General features: G+C 38.7%; 1 protein-coding gene across 2 annotated transcripts in view; it reads left to right on the top strand.

Annotated features, from left to right (window-relative positions):
* The window catches only part of LOC111160518 (lysosomal trafficking regulator), a 184,951-nt gene that overhangs the window by 103,476 nt on the left and 62,438 nt on the right, over positions 1-19,037 (top strand). For both annotated transcript variants that reach the window (XM_022523674.1, XM_022523675.1), the window contains exons 24-31: positions 1,794-2,421; positions 3,079-3,256; positions 5,613-5,782; positions 7,246-7,476; positions 9,103-9,269; positions 9,913-10,065; positions 15,510-15,701; positions 17,787-17,962. In XM_022523674.1, the coding sequence (XP_022379382.1) occupies positions 1,794-2,421; positions 3,079-3,256; positions 5,613-5,782; positions 7,246-7,476; positions 9,103-9,269; positions 9,913-10,065; positions 15,510-15,701; positions 17,787-17,962 (1,895 nt within the window). The remainder of the gene's footprint in view (positions 1-1,793; positions 2,422-3,078; positions 3,257-5,612; positions 5,783-7,245; positions 7,477-9,102; positions 9,270-9,912; positions 10,066-15,509; positions 15,702-17,786; positions 17,963-19,037) is intronic.

The raw sequence follows: 19,037 nt of genomic DNA on the forward strand, positions 1-19,037 counted from the left end.
GTCTTTACGAGGGGTCTCCAACTGTAGCTAGCCTTTTAATGCTGCCCTGTTGTTCTTCAGTATGTTCAAAATCAATTCCCTCTTCTATTTCCATAGCAAGTATATTCAGGTCTTTTAAGTGTACAGTACTCTTCTGTCTTCCTAACTTAACAGACTACCCATCTCTACTTTTTATAGAGAAAAAAATAGGTACACGTCTCCTAGTTGCGAACTGGCTGTGTATCTTTTCCTTTCCTGACAGCTGTTCTCTTCCAGAGAACATGGATGTGTTTTAATTAGTTTTATTTGGAATTTCATAGGAAATGGCTATTCTTTTTTTTTTTCAAAGATTTTATTTATTTGTCAGAGAGAGATTGAGCACTAGCAGGGGAACAGCAGGCAGAGCAGGCAGAGGGAGAAGCAGGCTCCCCACTGAGCAGGGAGCCCGATGCAGGGCTCGATCCCAGGACCCCAGGATCATGACCTAAGCCAAAGGTAGCTGCTTAACTGACTGAGCCACCAAGGTGTCCCAGAAAATTCTATTCTTAAAATCATTGTGCATCACTCTAAAACATTTTCAAATACAATCATTGCCCCCTTTTTTCCCCAGGTCTTTTGAACAGAATCTTTTGGCAACCTTAGCCCTCCAGCCAAAATGCAGAAATAACTAGGAAAAACTTCTGACCTATGGAGCTATTATTGCCAAAAAGCCTCTGCTCTAAAACAGTTCATCCAGTGCCTGTTTACTTTATATCAGTGTTCTCAAGTTTTCGCAGGCAAAAGAAATCACCTGCGGAGGTTGTTAAAACACAGATCGTTGGGTCCCTCCCTCATACATGCTTATTCAGGAGGTCCAGGGTAGAGCCTGAGAATGTGCATGTGCTGCTGCAGTCGCACGGGTAGTGTTTGCGGGTCCCCCACGCTGCTGGCTCACAAACCACTCGGTGAACAGCCGTCGCTTTATCCCATGCACTTAGAGTGACAGTGATTTCTCTGGTCTCTCCTTACTTAGAGTATTAAAAGCAAACTGGATAGCTATAATGGGAAGTCAAAAAACTATTGCTTCTCACTAATAGCATCAAGAAGTGACTATAGAAATGGACAAGAGACAGAATAGTCTAGGGCCCTTTAGTCTAGTAATTGTAACAAGTATGAGTATTACTACTGTTTATTGAGCACCTATTATAGGCCAGACACTATGCTGGGAGCATCACAAATATAATCACACTGAATCCTTAGAACAGTCTTGCAAAGTAGATATTCTGAACCATCCTTTTACATTTTTAGAAACTAACAATAATAATTAATATAATTGTTATGTATTAGTATATATTTGAGATAAATATATATCCCGTGCTTGTGTTCTCTCAAATAAATAAAATCCTTAAAATAAAAAAGAACTATCACTTGAGTCCAGTTATATCTTGTTGCAAAGCCCGTGCTTTTCCACTATCTCAAACTGTATCCTAGTGATTGCCAGCCTGAAGTAAATTTTCACTTAATTCACTTAATTTGACTACAGTAGAGCCATTAATCCTAATGACCTTGAATCATTCAGTCACCACTGTGTTTTGTTATGGAGACAGGAAAACACATACATTTTTGGAAGATTTTAATAAAAAGTAGTTAAAAGAAAAAATAGTTTGAGCACTTAAGAATTGGAAGCACTAGTTACTAGGAACATTGTCCTATAGAGATTCTTCTAACATAGCTGGATAAATGGGTCACTGCTGTGGTTGTGACTGGTACTGCAGAAAACAAGTGGTCCCACTTGATAGATTTTTAATGAGTATTTTTTTGTCTGCTCTCACCAGGAAATAATTCATGCAATATTATTCCACAACGGATGACTGCCAACATGCCACGCTCTAGAAGCCTGCCAGCATTTCCTACCATTTCACCTCGAACACAACCACAAAAACTAAATGGAAGTTTGGGTCGTAGTATTGACAAGTTACAAAATATTGCAGATAATTCCGTTGCTTCGCAAGAAGAGAAACTGAATTCTCTGGTGAGTTCCGAGACCCTGAAAAAAGGCAGAGAGGATGCGCTTGTCAGTAGCTCTGAGTCTGCAAAAGCTGTGTGTGAAACAGAAGCTGCCCTTTCAGCCTGCGCCTCTGTCAATGGTGTCCCAAAAGGAACACTGGGATTTCCGGGGGTCAAAGTGGATCATAAAGAATTGGCAGCAGAGCCCAGATCAGATGATGACAGTCCTGGGGACGAGTCCTGCCCACGCCGACCCGATTACCTAAAGGGACTGGCCTCATTCCAGCGAAGCCACAGCACTATTGCAAGCCTAGGTCTAGCTTTTCCTTCCCAGAATGGATCCGCAGCCGTTGGACGCTGGCCAAGTCTCGTTGATAGGAACTCCGATGAGTGGGAGAACTTCGCCTTTTCTCTGGGTTATGAGCCAAACTCCAGCCAAACTGCAAGGACTCACAGGTACTCACAGGGTTTCGCAGGCCCCCCTCTTTTTCTTAATATTCTTGAAAGAACCTCTACCCCTCTAGAAATGTCTTCATTATGTCACTTCTCATGTGCAACAGACATATTGATAACAAACAGAAAGGTACCTTTCTCTTTATTTGAAACTAGATAATATTGAATTCCGTGTTTTACCAAAGGCCAGACCATAAATAGTAGTTACTAAAGAAAAAAATGCCATGTGGTCTATTTAATTCTTAGAGTTATTAGAGAAAAACTCTTTGGGGAAACTATAAGATTTATAGTAGCAAGTAGCAACCTCCTGCGAGAGCTTCTGTGGTGGTGGGAATGTTTTACCTGTGCCACGGAATGCAGCAGACACTGGCCACATGTGCCTGTTGAGCACGTGAAAGGTGGCCGGTGCCCACCACCCTACTGCACATCGTAGCTGTGGAAGAGAATGGTATTTAATAGACTGTGTACCTAAGCTGTATCTCTGATAAAGTGAAAAAAAGTCATGGCACATTTGTTAGCCAGAGTTGAACATTTTATAATTTTATGAGCTTTTGTTTCACATGTTAAAATTATTATTACTCCTCACCGTTCTTAAGATCATCATTATGAACTTGTCTTCCTGATCCCCTGTTAGTAAGACTTCTGGGGCCTCTGTTTTAGTGTAATGGAAGACTGTTTGGTACCGATATGCTGTGGATTATACGAGCTTTTAAGTGGGGTTCTTCTCATCCTGCCCGATGTTATGCTTCAAGATGTGATGGACAAGCTCGTTCAGGCAGATGCGCTTCTAGTCCTCGTTAACCACCCATCGCCCGCTATACAACAAGGAGTTATTAAAGTAAGGACAAACTCTAGATGTGTTGTTTTAATTCAGAAAAAATAAACATATATATAGCTTAAAATTTGAATATGTGTGTTAAAGTAGACCTAAAGCTTTATTTTATTCTAAACGAATAATGAACCAATATGTGGGTGACCCTTGAACAACATGGGTTTGAACTGTGTGGGCCTACTTATAGGCAGGCTTTTTAATATAAATATAATAGAGTACTATAAATATATTTTCTCCTCCTTATGATTTTCTTAATAACACTTTCTTTTCTCAAGCTTACTTTATTGTGAGAATGCACTATAGGATATGTGGAACACACAAGTTACGTGTTCATCGATTGTTTATGTTCTCAATAAGGCTCCCAGTCAACAAGATGCTAAGTAGTAGTAGCTAAGTACTGGGGGAGTCAGAAGTTATATGCAGATTTTCAGCTGTGAGGGGGCTCATTCATGGGTCAACTGTAGTTTGTTACTTCTTGGTCATATTTTTATATGTGTTATCATGTAATTTTAAGCTCTTCTCCATATACCAATTCATACCCATATGCTTTTTAAGTCTACCCAAGTACAAGGAATTCATAGTTATTCTTTCCTGCAGTGTAGTATCAAATTGTAGACATTCACGTCAGGCTTTGTTCACATGTCACCTTTTCAGGGACCTGATGACCTTTCAGAATAGCTTCCCTCTGCTGTGCGACTGATTTATTGTGGCACCCAGCCATGTCCTGTCATTATCTTTTTGTTCTGTCTTTGTGCCTGTTCTTTAACTCTCCCACACTGAGGTATCAGCTGCATGAGGTGGGCATCTTGTGTCTAGTGTACACTAGGTACTAACCATAGTGTTGAATGAATAAATGTTTGATATGAATGGTTTCCGTTAGAAAACAACCCAGTATTTAATAAACAATGAATTCTGGTACACTAAAAAGAAATTTAAAAAATTAAAAATAATTTTTTAAAAAACCCAATATTGAAATGGTCTTTTAGAGATTGTCCTTTTCTTTCGTTTGTCTGAAATAGGCTACTTTTTTTTAAGATTTTATTTATTTATTTGACAGAGAGAGAGATCACAAGTAGGCAGAGAGAGAGGGGGAAGCAGGCTCCTTGCTGAGCAAAGAGCCCAGTGTGGGGCTCAATCCCAGGACCTTGATATCATGACCTGAGCCGAAGGCAGAGGCCCAACCCACTGAGCCACCCACGTGCCCTTGAAGTAGGCTGTTTTTTTAAGCACTTGCTGTTCAACCCAGTATTTATTGAGCTTCTGTCCCTGTGCAAAACACTGGGCTAGTTGCTATGTGGGATATGAAGTAGAGTGATTTCCACATTCCAAAAGTTTATAGTGTAGTGAGGGAGAAAGACATCTACCCAACTAAGTGAAATGTAAAGACTTCTTGTGACGGGTGCTTTAATGGCAGTATTAATAAAGAAAAGTGGGAGCATAGGAAAAGCAATTAATTCTGACAGAGGAGCCAGGGAAAGAGTCATGCAAAAGGTGCGTTTGGTATCATGCTGTAAATTTAGGAAGCTTTGTAAGGTCAGTCAATGGTTGTGTGTTTGGGGAAGAATCATCTCGCAGCACTGGGAGGGAGTGATTGCAGGGGAGGAGCGGTGGGAGTGTCCTGTTTAGCTGCCCAGCACAGTAGTCTGGGGGAGAAACGATGAGTTCCTGATCTGGGAAATGGGAAGTCGAAGGACGTGTTGATTTGAGAGAGTTTCACTGGAATGAAGGCGAGAAACCATAATTACATGTGGGCAATCAGGGCTGGAAAAGCCAAAAGTGAGATTAACTGTGAAACCTAGGAAGGTGGCACTACTGTGTGCTCTGAGATTGGAGCCATGAGAGATTGAGTTTGGAAGGAAAATAATTAATTGGGTTTTACACATGTTGCATTTAAGGTGTAAGGGTAGAAATTTAGGCCTGTGCTCAGGATAAATTCTGTCAAGAAGTCCAGAAACAGAAGTCTAGGAGACACACGCACGCACGTGCGCGTGCACACACATTTACAGAGAGGGGATGATACAGTGTTGACTCATTTCTTTTTCCTTCAGAATAAAGCACAAATATACTTACACTTGGGTGAGTTGCCAGTGAGCCACCAGTCTACTAGGGGTCCATGCTCAACTAAAAAAGTTAGTCTCCCCATAACCAAAGCATTAAGATCTCCAAGATGAAGTCATCATTAGCATTCCACCGTAGTCCAAAACACAGATTATTTTGTTTTGCTATGGAGATTGCATTTTTTTGAGCTTTTTATGTTCTGTGCATAAGAAATTAAATAGTAACTTGCAAGCATTTGCCTGATTTCTATACATCATAGAAAATGTTAATGCACTATGTAAATTGTCTTGATTTTTTTTCTTAGCTATTAGAAGCATATTTTAATAGAGCATCTAAGGAACAAAAAGACAAATTCCTAAAGAACCGTGGCTTTTCCTTGCTCGCCAACCAGTTATATCTTCACCGGGGAACACAGGAATTGTTAGAATGCTTCGTTGAAATGTTCTTTGGTCGACGTATTGGCCTTGATGAAGAGTAAGTGGGTTCTTTCCTCCACCATAATTGGAGATCTTTTGTCTTAAAAAGAAAATTTATTAAGCTGACTCTTAATAAAATTATTTGGCCATTTTTGGAAAAAAAACCCTCTAAAAGTCATTTTCCAGGTGAATCAATTTCTTATTTTCCACATGATTTTGTTTCTAACTTCTTCCTTTGTGTTTCATTCATTAGTGAGAAACTAGGCACAAAACTTCATCAAAGGGAAGAAGGTGATCAGTTAAGATTCGGCACACAGAGTTAACGTGAGGAGGGTAGCTGAAAAGAAGGTGGCTCCTGTTTGCTCTGCAGCAGATCACATGAGCGATCCCTAGAGAAGCTCCCCACTCCCCTCAGCCTCTAGGTTTTCTGGGAGGAGAGTACGTCTCCTCACCTGGAATTCCTGGTTTGGCCAAAAAGTGAAACTATTACCACTCTCTGTGTTAGCGTAGTGAGATATGTGTATATCGTCATTATTCTTTTTTTAAGATTTTATTTATTTATATGAGAAAGCAAGAGAGAGAACATGAGCAGGGAGGAGAGGAAGAAACAGGCACCCCGCTGAGCAGGGAGCCTGCCACAGGACTCAATCCCAGGACCCCGGGATCATGACCTGACCCAAAGGCAGATGCTGAACCAGCTGAGCACCCCAGGCATCCCTCTCATCATTATTAAGCATCTTCTACTTTTTAAGCAAACCAATTCAGACTTTGAGGAATTTACATATTAAGCGTAGTAGTGACAATAGCACTTCGTTTGCATGTAGCTGTTAGCCCTTTCGAAGCAATTCTACACTATCTCCTTTGATTCTAACAACAGCCTTGAGAAGAAAGTAGGGCCGGCGTCTCCACACGTACTTGACAGATAAGGAAAATAAGGTACAAAAACGCTTAAATAATTTCCTTCTCTCACAGAGACAAAGAGTATTGGGACAAGAACTCAAGATTCATTCCTTTCATTAGACCTCTTTTGACTAGGTCACTGTCCCTCGAATACTATTATTGTTATATGTTACGTAATAGTAACAGCATATAATCATATAACTTATATGTGTTGTGTGTTATTATATGTTAATGATTATACTATTAATTATAATTTATGCATTTTATTAATAATAACTTCATAATATCTTCCTGTGCACCTCTTATATAGACCTCTGAAGTAGGAGTCCTTTGGACACCTAAGGAGCCTGTGGGCAAATTAAAGCGAGTCAATTAAAATTATGAAATTGTATACATGTTTCATTTGGATGTTTGCATATTTACCTTGGGGCAGACTTCTAACAATACTTTTATTTTATTGGGGGTGGGGTCTCTGATCTTAAAGGTTGAGATTCCTTGCCCCCCAGATTAATTTTTGTAACTTCAAAATCTAGTTAGCAAAACTAGATTCATATTGCCATCATCATTTCTTATTTGGTGGTTGTTTCTAACATGCTCTTAACTGTGTATTTTTCATTACAGGTTTGACCTGGAAGATGTGAAAAACATGGACATTTTTCAGAAGTGGTCTGTCATTCCTATTCTGGGACTAATAGAGACATCTTTATATGACAACATGCTTTTGCATAGTGCTCTCTTACTCCTTCTCCAAATATTAAATTCTTGTTCCAAGGTAGCAGATATGTTGCTGGATAATGGTCTACTGTATGTGTTATGTAATACAGTAGCAGCCCTGAATGGATTAGAAAAAAAGTAAGTTTTAAATCATTATTTAAAGTGGCACCATCTGATAAATACTTTAGAAAGAGAAAACTTTAGTAATAGATTACATTAGAGCATCTGATTTTCCAAAACACTTTCAAAGAATATCTTTCCTACCAACTGATTGGATTAAAATAATTAAGTTGAATTGAATTTGGAGGGAAAAACATATTCCATCATTTTCAACAAGCTTACTTAAAAAGAAGATGTTTATATGACCTACTTTTAAGTATTTAGAACCTGAAGACAAGTTGAATAAATTCAACTGTCCTCATATACATTTACCAAGCTTCCATTGTGACCTTATAAAAATTATTATCCCCACTAGTAATAGGAAATTGAGGACTGGAGAAAGAGAGTGACTTGTTGAAGATCACCCAGCTAGTAGATAGCACAGGGCTTGAAACTGAACCCGTCTCATTTTAAACACACCTATGCTTTCAACTTAAAATACTCTCCTGCTTTCTACTACTGTAAATGAATTTCCTGTTTCCAGAAGTATATTGGCAAATGGCTCTCTACCAAATTCATTAGCAGCTTTACAAAATGTGTGAGATTATATTTTTACTTGAATTTTGTGCCTTTGGTGTCTGCATTTATGACATACAGCATAACATTTTATTAGCATAATGTTAAAATATGAATCTCAAGTAGCACCATCTTACTGCACATTAAGGCATTAAATTTTATCTGTATTTTTAAGAGCAGGCAGAATACATAGTTTTGGCAATTCTCTAGGCCAGGGAGGGTCTGTGAGCAAGAGAGACTCCTTGTACTGATTGCAGTTCAGTTGTTACTGGGTACCTGTTAAATTCAGGATTTGTGTACTAGGCATGTGAGAAAGACAAAGAAATTCCAAGTATTTTATTTCCTCAAAACAATCTTGGTTATAATAGAATATACCTAATTGGGAAGAGTTGCCTACAGACTTCTTCTAAAAGTAGTTTGTTGTTGGTTTTTGTTTTGTTTTGTTTTTAATAAATTGTACTTACTGAATGTGCATACATGCTAATTGGCCCCAACCAGTTACCATTTCTAACTCTTGCTTGATTTGGAAAAAAAAAATAAATGGAGAGAAGTATTCAGGCTTAATATCATACACTGAGGTAGATTATCAAGGTTCAAAATTGGGGGGATAGAAGTAACTCATATTTAATAAGTATTTATAAGTGATTAATATGTGTTCAAGTCTATTATCTTTTTTAGTCCTTAAAATAACTGTAACTTGGAGTGAGATTCAGAGAGGCTAGATAATGTATTCAAATTCGCCTTCTCTGAGGAGCCTTCTAGAACATTCCTGTCCAGAGCCGCTAAATCTTCACCTTCTGTGCGATCTAGGAACCTATATGTTCCCATGGAATCTTGTGTTAATCTCTGTTGTTACCCTTACCAGAATTTACTGTTTATAGTTATCTCTTTACTCATCTGGTCTTCTGCAAAACAGTCAACTTTTTGACAGGAGTCAAAGCATGTTTTTTATTTCTGTTTCTAGCATGCAGTTCAAATGACCTGCCATAAAGTAAGCCTGCGTAAACAGTGAATGCATGAGTGAATGCTGTAAGAACAGGGATTTAAAGGAGTTCTCTTTGGCTTACATTGTTTGTTCCTTTTCTTTAGCGTTCCTTTGAATGAGTACAGATTGCTTGCCTGTGACATACAGCAACTCCTCATAGCGGTTACAATTCACGCGTGCAGTTCCTCGGGCTCGCAGTATTTTCGAGTTATCGAAGACCTCATTGTACTGCTTGGGTATCTTCAAAATAGCAAAAACAAGAGGACACAAAGTAAGATTTAGTTTTTATGGATTTGGGAGGAAATTATATGGTAGCCAAAAATGTTACTTGAACCTAATCTCTTTCTTGCGGAAACTGTTGTACTAAAAGTTCGTCCTTAATTTTGTGATAATACCTATCAGCTTTAAAAGGATTTTTTAAGTGGCAAAAGTAAAGAAGCGATGCCTTGGTATAATTAGTAGCTGGCAACACATCATTAAGAGAAGCCTCTGATTTTTCTTACCAAGTAGAATTAAAAGGCTTATGTTGAATAAAAATGCCCATTAGTTTTCTTTAATGGCAAATACTATATAAGTGAAACAGGAAAGTGTGGGAATTTCTGGTAAATTTTGCCTTATATGTTAAAAAACCTATTCTTTAAAATAATGATATAAAATGAAATAATTTTGCAAGCTGATGCTTTCCCATTGAATTTTTTATAATGACCATTTAGAAATTTGCTTTAAAATTTCCTTTAAAGGCCATTTTAAAATGTTTACTACTATCAAGAACCCACGTTGATCAAAATTTTAAAATTTACCTCTAATAAAGTATATACTGACAGTTTAGAAGTCACATGAAAATATAAAACAATTCAGTTTTAAAAATTAACATCCACATGGCTTGAAAACATTCTAGTATCTTCTGTTTTTAGATATGGCTCTTGCACTACAGTTTAGAGTTCTCCAAGCTGCTATGGAATTTATAAGGACGACTGCAAATCATGATTCTGAAAACCTCGCAGATACATTCCAGTCCCCCTCTGTTGCCCATCAAGCAGTATTTCCCAAGCGGAAGAGCATTGCTGGTGAGTATTGAAATAATATTTTAATAATTATAAATCAAGGGTGGCTTGACTTTCCTGTATTCTGATGCCACTCACACCTTTAAAATGTTTTTTAGTTTCAGAAGTTAAACTACAGGGGCACCTGGGTCGCCCAGGGTTAAGCATCCAACTCCTGATTTTGGCTCAGGTCATGATCTCAGGTCGTGAGGTTGAGCCTCTGTAGGGCTCCACGCTCAACAGGGAGTCTGCTTGCGGTTCTCTCCTCTCCTCTGCCCTCCCCTTCCCCTGTTTTCACTCTCTTTTTTTCTCTCTCTAAAATAAATAAATAAATCTTTAAAAAAAAATGTTGAACTACATAATTTGAGGTAGGTTTCCTCCCTGAAAAAGACATCCTACCGATTCCTTTCTGGGCTCTTCTCACCAGTTATCTCTTGAGCAACTACCATGTGCCAAGCACAGTGTAGATGTCGAAGGTGCAGTGATGAAGAAAAGAGACATAGAGTCTGCCCTCATGGAGCTGACAGAAGAGTAGAGGAATGCAGAGGGTCAGAGTAGAGACTGTAACAGGGCAACCTGGTTTCCATCAGGAGTCGCAGAAGTCTCTAAGGAAGTGAGATTTCAGTGTAGATTCAAAGGGTGAGAAGGGATCCAGCAAGGTGGGGTCAGAGAAACAGTGCTACAGGCAGAAAGAACGGCTTATGAAGTCATTCAGCCGGAGAGGAACACTCTGGAGAGAATGAGGAGACCCAAGCAGATAAGGCCATCCAGGGCGGCAGGGGCCAGTACACAGGTAACCATGTAGGCACTGTGAAGGAGTTGAGATTTTTGTCCTACTGGGAAGTCATGACATAAGCAGATTTTCATTTTCTAAGGACCACTCTGGTGTGTGTGTTGAGAGTGGGTAGAGGAGAGCAGGAAAGATAGTGGGGGGTCCAAGTAGGAGACTGCCGAGCAGTGTAGGCAGGAGAGGATGGTGGCTTGCGTGTGGCTAGAATGCATGAGCATGACGCCTCGGGGCTTGCTGTGAACCGGTCACCAAGTCGGTGTCAGTATGGTTAGACTTCCTTATTTCTCCTGAAGAATCTGCTGTGACCTTTATGCACACAATCTAGAAAGTTAGCATAAACACCTCCCCACACACACATGGCATCTACACGTGCACCTGTGCAAAGACATGTGCAGTATGTATGTATGTAGAGTGGACATGTATGTGCACACATGAACACACATATGTGTCTCCAAACAGAGTAGTTGGTAATTTGTTTAAAGTTTATCACCCTTACTGTCGTAAAGGCTTTTAAATCAAATCTATCTTCTTCTTGTGTTAAACAACTTTATTTTGTTCAGTGCTATGCCAGATTTTAAAACCATGTAAGAAACTCATTTGTAGAGAAAAGTTATTAAATACACATTTTTTGCAGCAGTATGTTTCAGTTATGCTAAATATCAGCATGTAAATAAAACTCCCAAGATATCCCCATAACTTTATTGCCCCTCTACAACCTTTCTCAATATAATATCCGAACACAGTCTCTCCTCTTGACCGGATGTCCCAGTAACTCTCTGGTCTCAGGTAGAATTCTGCCTTTTATCAAGTCTAGCAGTTATGCTTAGCTAACCACATACTAGAAGATGACTTTCACACCACTTTTCTGTTGCAGAATTCCTTATATAGTCAGGGACTGCTTCGATGGAATTCACCCTCTCTCGATATAGGAAAATAAGCCTTTGCCAGTGTTATAGATCACAGGAGTTCTTTCTTGCTGACATTTCTCGTTCTCATGTCCATTTCTCCTGCGCTTTTATACCTAGATCCCTGGTTTAGTTTTTCAACCAGTTCGTTCCTGGGATGACACAGTGGTGCTCTTGCTGTCCTCTGTTTGGTCTGTGATTTCCCTAATAGTCTGTCATCTCTCTCTTTTGATACCAGCATTTTTATCACCTTGAGCCTCAGAGCCCTGCATAGCTCCAAGTTCATTAATTGTTTATGTTTGTTTGTTTTAATCCTTTAAAAGTGGATGACAGACCTTTAGTCCTTTCTTTAAACCATTCTCCCTTTTTTTTTTCTGCCTCCTCTGGCCTCTTTCCCTGGGCTTATATTTTTCACTGTGTCTAAGTAAATGCCATTGCTGTAAGCCACATGAGACTTACAGAGTCCTACAGAGTTTGAGCTTGAGAAAAGACCTTCAAAGTCTACCAGACCACCAGACGAGTGCCCATGTTTTACAGAAACACAGAGGCCCGGAATTAGAGACTACCGGGACAAGAGCACCTACGCTCCTCCCTTGTCCCCCATATTCCTCCCTCTGTGTCCTTCACCACATCTGTTCATTCCAGCTCTATCATGTCTTTAGGACACATCTGTCACAGGCCTCTCCCACCAGTTCTTCCTGGTTTCAATATGGCCCTTATTTAAATTCTGTCTCTTTGAATCCAGTTTACAAAATACTATATATATTGCTTTGTAATTCTTTCCACATTGTTTTACACAAGTTTTGGGGAAAGACAGTGTTTTGTTTCTTCATTCTTAGTCAAAGTATATTGGCTGTGTACACTGTAGATACAAAAGATAAAAATACTGGAGTGCCTCTGCTTCTGAGCAGTGTGGTCATAAAAGCTCATTAAGGTCTGTTTGCTCATAATGCTGAAGTTACTAAGAAGGATTTATATTTCCATCATTCCCATTATTTAGATATAATGAGCTGTTCTTTCCATAATGTAAAACAATCTGTTCTTATTAGTGATGAATGTTTAGGGAAGATGGTTTCTTCCTAAATAGATCATTCAGCATTTATTGAGAACTGCTGAGAACAGTGACACATCCAACCCCACTGCTCCCCCAGCCCTACACCTCCAGCAGAGCTTGTGGGGACGCCCGGCAGCCGCAGCTTCTGTTCCCGCCGCACACCACGTGCTCTGCTCATCGACACGTCTCAGACCTAAATGCCAGAGCACCCACGGCTTGGGCCCCGTTTCTTCAACAGCGCTGTTGTATCCAGATTTTAAGTTCTCGCACTCTTGGAGAGTTAGATACTACTTTCTTGCCAGGTTCATCTCTTGACAGCCTGACTCTGGTGTGCCGTTATCCTGCTCCGTAGCCTCCATGGTTCCTACGACCCCAGTTAACGAAACTGCTCAGATTCCTTGGCCTCTGCGTCTTCTTTTGGTACAGCTAAGAGAGGGATGTTACTTTGCCTAAATGATATGACACTCTGCCCTCTGTTTGTAAACTGATTTCTATTTCTCATCAATATATTTATAGACATTTTCCCATACAATAAAAATATTCTTTATCTTTAATAACTACATAATAATCTATTATATTGACTTGCCATGATCTTGTTTCCTAATCTTTACCAATAAACAAAGGCTTTTTTTTACTTGTTTCTTTTTGCTGTTATAAACAGGATAGCAATGTACCTTCTTTTATAGGTTTTCTTTTTCACTTGTCTGCTTATCTCTATGAAAAACTTTAAACATCCCTTTAATGTATGAAGATCCATGTAAGCATTAGGGTATTATTTAAATGATACACAAACATACAAATCTCATAAATATAAAAATGTATGTTGTGTTACTAATATGATTCACATAAAATGAATTTCCTTTGTATTTCAACCATCAGTAATAATATCAACTATTAACAACTTTTGATGCTTTGTAATAGAGAGGCATTGTGTTTTACATCCATTATTTATTTAATTTTTCAAAAGATTTTATTAGAGAGAGAAGGGGAGAGTGCATGAGTCAGGGGAGGGGCAAAGGGAGAGTGAATCTCAAGCAGACTCCCCACTAGCACAGAGCCTGATGCAGGGCTTGATCTCACGAGGCTGAGATCATGACCCAAGAGCTGGATGCTCAACTGACTGACTGCCCAGGTGCCCCATCCATTACTTTGTTTATTATTTAATCCATAGAACAACCCTCTTTATCCGTTAATTCAACCATCAAATATCTATTGAGCATCAGCCACATACCAGGTATTGTTTTATCTGCTTTCATGGAGCTTATATTTGCTGGAGAAATTGGTCAATAACCCTGTAAACAAATATGTTTAATGTCATGTCAGGCAGTGACAAATATCTATGAGGCGAGCTCTATCTTACTTTCTAATCTACATCTTAACATACAAGGGGATGGAGGCTTAGAAAATATACTTGAAGCTACCCCAGCTGGTGTAGCTTCACACACGAGTGCTGAAATATTGCACACCCTTCCATTTTTTCAAGTACATAGTAGTGAAGAAGACTTAACATTTCCTTATTCGGTATAGTGCTCTGCCTCTGAATTAGGATTATCTGCTGTTTATACAGTGTGAAAGCTGCCAGAGATGTAGACATTAGGAAGAATCTGCTTAAACTAAGTAAGAACATAGTCTGACAATCTTATTCTTGAATATACCCTGGATATGAATTTTTTTTATTTACTTTGTTTTTGTCTTAAAGACAACTCCACCTACCAAAATGTATTAACAGATAAGAAATACTGGTTGCCTAAAATACTCTACAATCTAAAATGCTATTAAAATATTTAAACATCTTACAGGATGAGTCATTAAAACCTACCATAATTTAGTCATGTGAGTAATGTGTATAGAGGCTATCTATGGAAATTGATGTTTGTTTTCATAATTTAAAACAAAGGTTCAATTCCAATGAAGGGTTCCATTATTCCTCACCTATCAAGACATCATTTTGGTTCCTATGGTCAACTTCCGATGCCCTTCTCCTTCAGCCCAATAAGTCAAGACTCATTCTCCCCGCATCCCAGATCCACCAGCTGTGTGGAACCCCACGGAGCAGGTGTGGTGATGGTGCAGGGGTGCCACTTCTGACTGTTCAATCTGAGGAGACACTTCTCGGGAGACGCTTTTAGAGGACTGAATTCTAAAGAAGTACCAAATCATTTCAATAGCAAATCACTGGAATTCTACTCACTTTTCTGATCTCTTCACTTTCACTGGACTGATTTCTACTAATCTCACTTATATATACTTCTCAAAACTACTTTATAAAATTTAACAATGGTAATTATCCAGAAGTAGTCATGTTCTTACTGAAACGTGGTGTGCCTTCAAAACCCGCTGATTATTTTGGCATACAAGGAAGTGAAACAGTATTTGGAAACATTGTGTCCGAACATTTTGAACTACTTACATACACCCTTCTAATTCCTCTGAGTTTTTCTGAAGACTCCAGTTTTGCCGAGTGATGGCAGTCTTCCCAAGCCGTGTCACTAGCTTCAGCATCCTTGTTTGGACTTTGAAATCACAGATACTGTTGCACTTCATCAAAGAGGGAGAAATAGCATTTTCTCTGAATCATGCTCTTCCCTTTGTGTAAATTACCTCGGTATTAATTAAGATTTGCTTCACGGTCGAATAATCAAAAAGCTTGCAAGAAAAAATAATTTCCTTGATCCCTGTTAACTCTGGCATTTGATGTTTTTAATTCATATACTTGAAGGTCCTCGAAAATTTCCCCTTGCTCAGACCGACTCTCTGCTGATGAAAATGCGTTCGGTGGCCAGTGACGAGCTGCATGTGATGATGCAGCGGAGACTGAGCCAGGAGAACCCCGTCCAGGCGAGCGAGACGGAGCTGGCGCAGAGGCTGCAGAGGCTCACCATTTTAGCTGTTAACAGGATTATTTATCAAGGTGGGAACCAGAGGATGCATCGGTGCTTGCTCAGATATGGAACAAAAATGAAAACAATTTAAGAGGAAATAATTAGGTTTCAAAATTTTAAGCAACATTAATTGCTCATTCCTAACATCCACACAATTTAAAGAATTTCTTGTTTGGAACCAGGAGTCTTGAATAAAAATCCAATTCTTAACGTGTTATATGCTGGCCTAGAGTGACCGTCGAGTTTAAAACAGTACAGCATCCCCAGTACATTTTTTTAACCTTTTTTTTTGAGATCAGTGTAGATTCACATACAGTTGTTAAGAAATACTGCAGAGAAATCCCATATATCTTTTACCCCGTTTCCCCCAATGGGTTGTGCAAAATTAGAGTCCGGGGTCATGACCAGAGTACAGACATTGATATAGTCAACAAACCGAGCATTTCATCACACAGGAGATCCTTAAGTTGCTTTTTTTTTTTTTTTTAAAGATTTATTATTAAAGAGAGAGAGAGTGGAAGGTGGGGAGGAAGGAGCAAAGGGAGAGAAAAATCTGAGGCAGGCTCCCTGCTGAGTGTGGAGCCCCAGGCAGGGCTTGATCTCATGACCCTGAGATCAGGACCTGAGCTGAAAAGGAGAATCAGACGCTCAACTGGCTGCACCGACCGCGCCCCTCTGTCGCCTTTTAATAGCCACCCCCACTCTCCCCCCACCCTGCCCCTTCCTTCATCCCTGGCAACCTCTAATCTGTTCTCCATTTCTTTATTTTCATTGTTTCAAGAGCTCTGTTAAACGGAATCATACAGTACGCAGCCTTTTAGGATGGGCTCTTTTCCCTCAGCGTCATTCTCTGGAGAGTCATCCTGGTTTCTGTGGGTATCAGCAGTTTATTGCTATTTTGTTTTTGCTGAGTGGTTTCCCACAGTGTGGAGGCAACATAGTTTGTTTAGTCCTTCACCTGTTGAAAGACTATCTGAGTTGTTTTCCAGCTTTCAGTTATTACAAATGAAGCTAGCTGCTGGAAACATTTATGTGCAGGCTTTGTGTGAAAATAAGGCTTCGTTCTTCTGGAATAAGGGTAGTTGTGTGCTTTGTTCTTGTTAAGAAACTCAGACTTCCAGAATGACCGTCTAATTTTATATTCCCACCAGCAACGTATGAGGGGTGCAGCTTTCCTCACATCCCTAACCAGTACTTGGCATGGTCACTGTTTTTAATTTTAGCCATTCTGATATACAGGGATATCATATTGTGGGTTCAATTTGCATTTTTATAGGGGCTACTGACTTATATGTTTATATATGAAACATAATACCTAGAGCAACCACTAAAAAGGTATGCAAAGAAATATACTCAAAAACATTATAGAGGGGCACCTGGTGGCTCAGTCAGTTAAGTATCTGCCTTTGGCTCAGGTCATGAGCCCAGGGTCCTGGGATCAAGCCCCAGATCCTTGCTCAGCAGGAAGCTTGCTTCTCCCTCTCCCTCTGTCTGCTGCTCCCCCTGCTTGTGTTCTCTCTCTCTGCGTCAAATAAATAAATACTTTTTTTTAAATATAAGAAGCACTATAGGTAAGTCCAAATGGAATTCCCCCAAGAATGTTTAAGTAACCCCAAGAAAATAGGAAAAAGAAGACAGTAATTGTTAATCACTAGAAATGCATAATACAACCAAGGCTCATATTTTTAACTTTTCTGATTGTATTTGAGTCAACCAGATCCCAGGCTAATCTCTGAAATTGAGTCATTTATCACATGCAGGTATCATGGGATAGCTCATGCACTAAAACACCCCTGCATATCCTCCTGATGTAAATATCATGTGGTCTTTAGGTTTGATTTGTACAAGAACCTCATGACTTTAATAATGTTGCAATTTAACTCATCTTCATTAATAAAATATTTAGTTTAGAATTATATGGCATACATTTCTACATTGTTTTGGGTGAATTTATTATATTGTTATCTTCTATACCTAATACACTTGTTACACATTTATATATTGTGACAACTGAATTGGTAATTACATAGAATATTTTTACTAGCTTCATGACCATTTGTAATGGCTAGGCATCAGTGATGTGACTAATTGTTTATTCTTCTTTTAATTCAAAGAGTTTAATCCAGATATTATTGACATTTTGAGTACTCCAGAAAATGCAACTCAAAGCAAGATCTCAGTTTCCCAGACTGAAATTTCTGAAGATGTTCATCATGAACAGCCTTATATTTTCAATCCATTTCAGAAGGAGATACTCACATATCTGATAGAAGGATTCAAAGTATCTATTGTAAGTAAATGAGTTGCATGGGACATGTTCATACACACAAAAGGATTAGGGTTTTATGTGTCTACTTACTCTTGAATTATTATTATTATGAATTATTATAAAGGTTAATCTTGGCTTAAACATATCTAATACCTTCAAAATTTTAAAGAAAATACTACCAAGTATCAGACTCCATTAATCACTGGTGCACTTGGGTATCTGTGGGTCACATATAGTTGACCCTAGGGAGCAAATGAGTTAGTAGACTTCATAGACAACAAAAATCAATTTCATTCTAGCAGAACTCATGAACCACAATTCTGCCAGTCTCTAAATCTAAACTAGATTTTGGTGTCTGCAGGTTTTACTTAGAACTAAATGATTTACATAGGGCCCTTAGGGCTGGCGGTAATTTGGAGAGCCATTTCCAAAACTCAGAATAAATTCTAAAATGCACTGATTCCAGTTTTAAATGAGATACAGGAGATCTGATCAAGATTGAGTTAGCCTTAGCTGGACCACAGTTGAAGCAGCTTATTTTGTAACCTATTACGGAATATTGGTGGTCAGTTTATATGCTGTTCTTATTTTTTGACTGTTATACTCCATATTTTAACAGTAATTCTTTATTATGATTCCTTCTCTTTTATATTGTAAAATCAATCTACTGTTGTTTTTTGATGGTTCTTTTTTTTTTTTTTTTAGTTTAAAATTTTAAGTTCTAGGTAATTCAAGTGACCTTCGCTTCTTAACCCATCTCTCTCTTTTTTTGTGTGGTAAAATACACATAACATAAAATTCACTGTTTTAACCATCTTAAAGGTATAATTCAGCAGTACTAAGTACATTCATATTGTTGTACAACCATTACCACTCTCCATCTCCAGAGCTGCTTCATTTTCCCAGATTGCTCTGTACCCATTAAATAATAATTCCTCATACTGCCCCTCCCCCAGCCCCTGAGAACTACTATTGTACTTTCTGTCTCTATGAATTTAACTTCCTAGATACCTCATATAAGTTTTACAGTACAATATTTCATACAATATTTATCCTTTTTTGTGTGGTTTATTTCATTTAACGTGATATTTTCAAG

The sequence above is a fragment of the Enhydra lutris genome, unplaced genomic scaffold, assembly GCF_002288905.1.
Source record: "Enhydra lutris kenyoni isolate GAN:26980312 unplaced genomic scaffold, ASM228890v2 scaffoldscaffold76, whole genome shotgun sequence".
In the NCBI taxonomy this organism is placed as follows: Eukaryota; Metazoa; Chordata; class Mammalia; order Carnivora; family Mustelidae; genus Enhydra; species Enhydra lutris.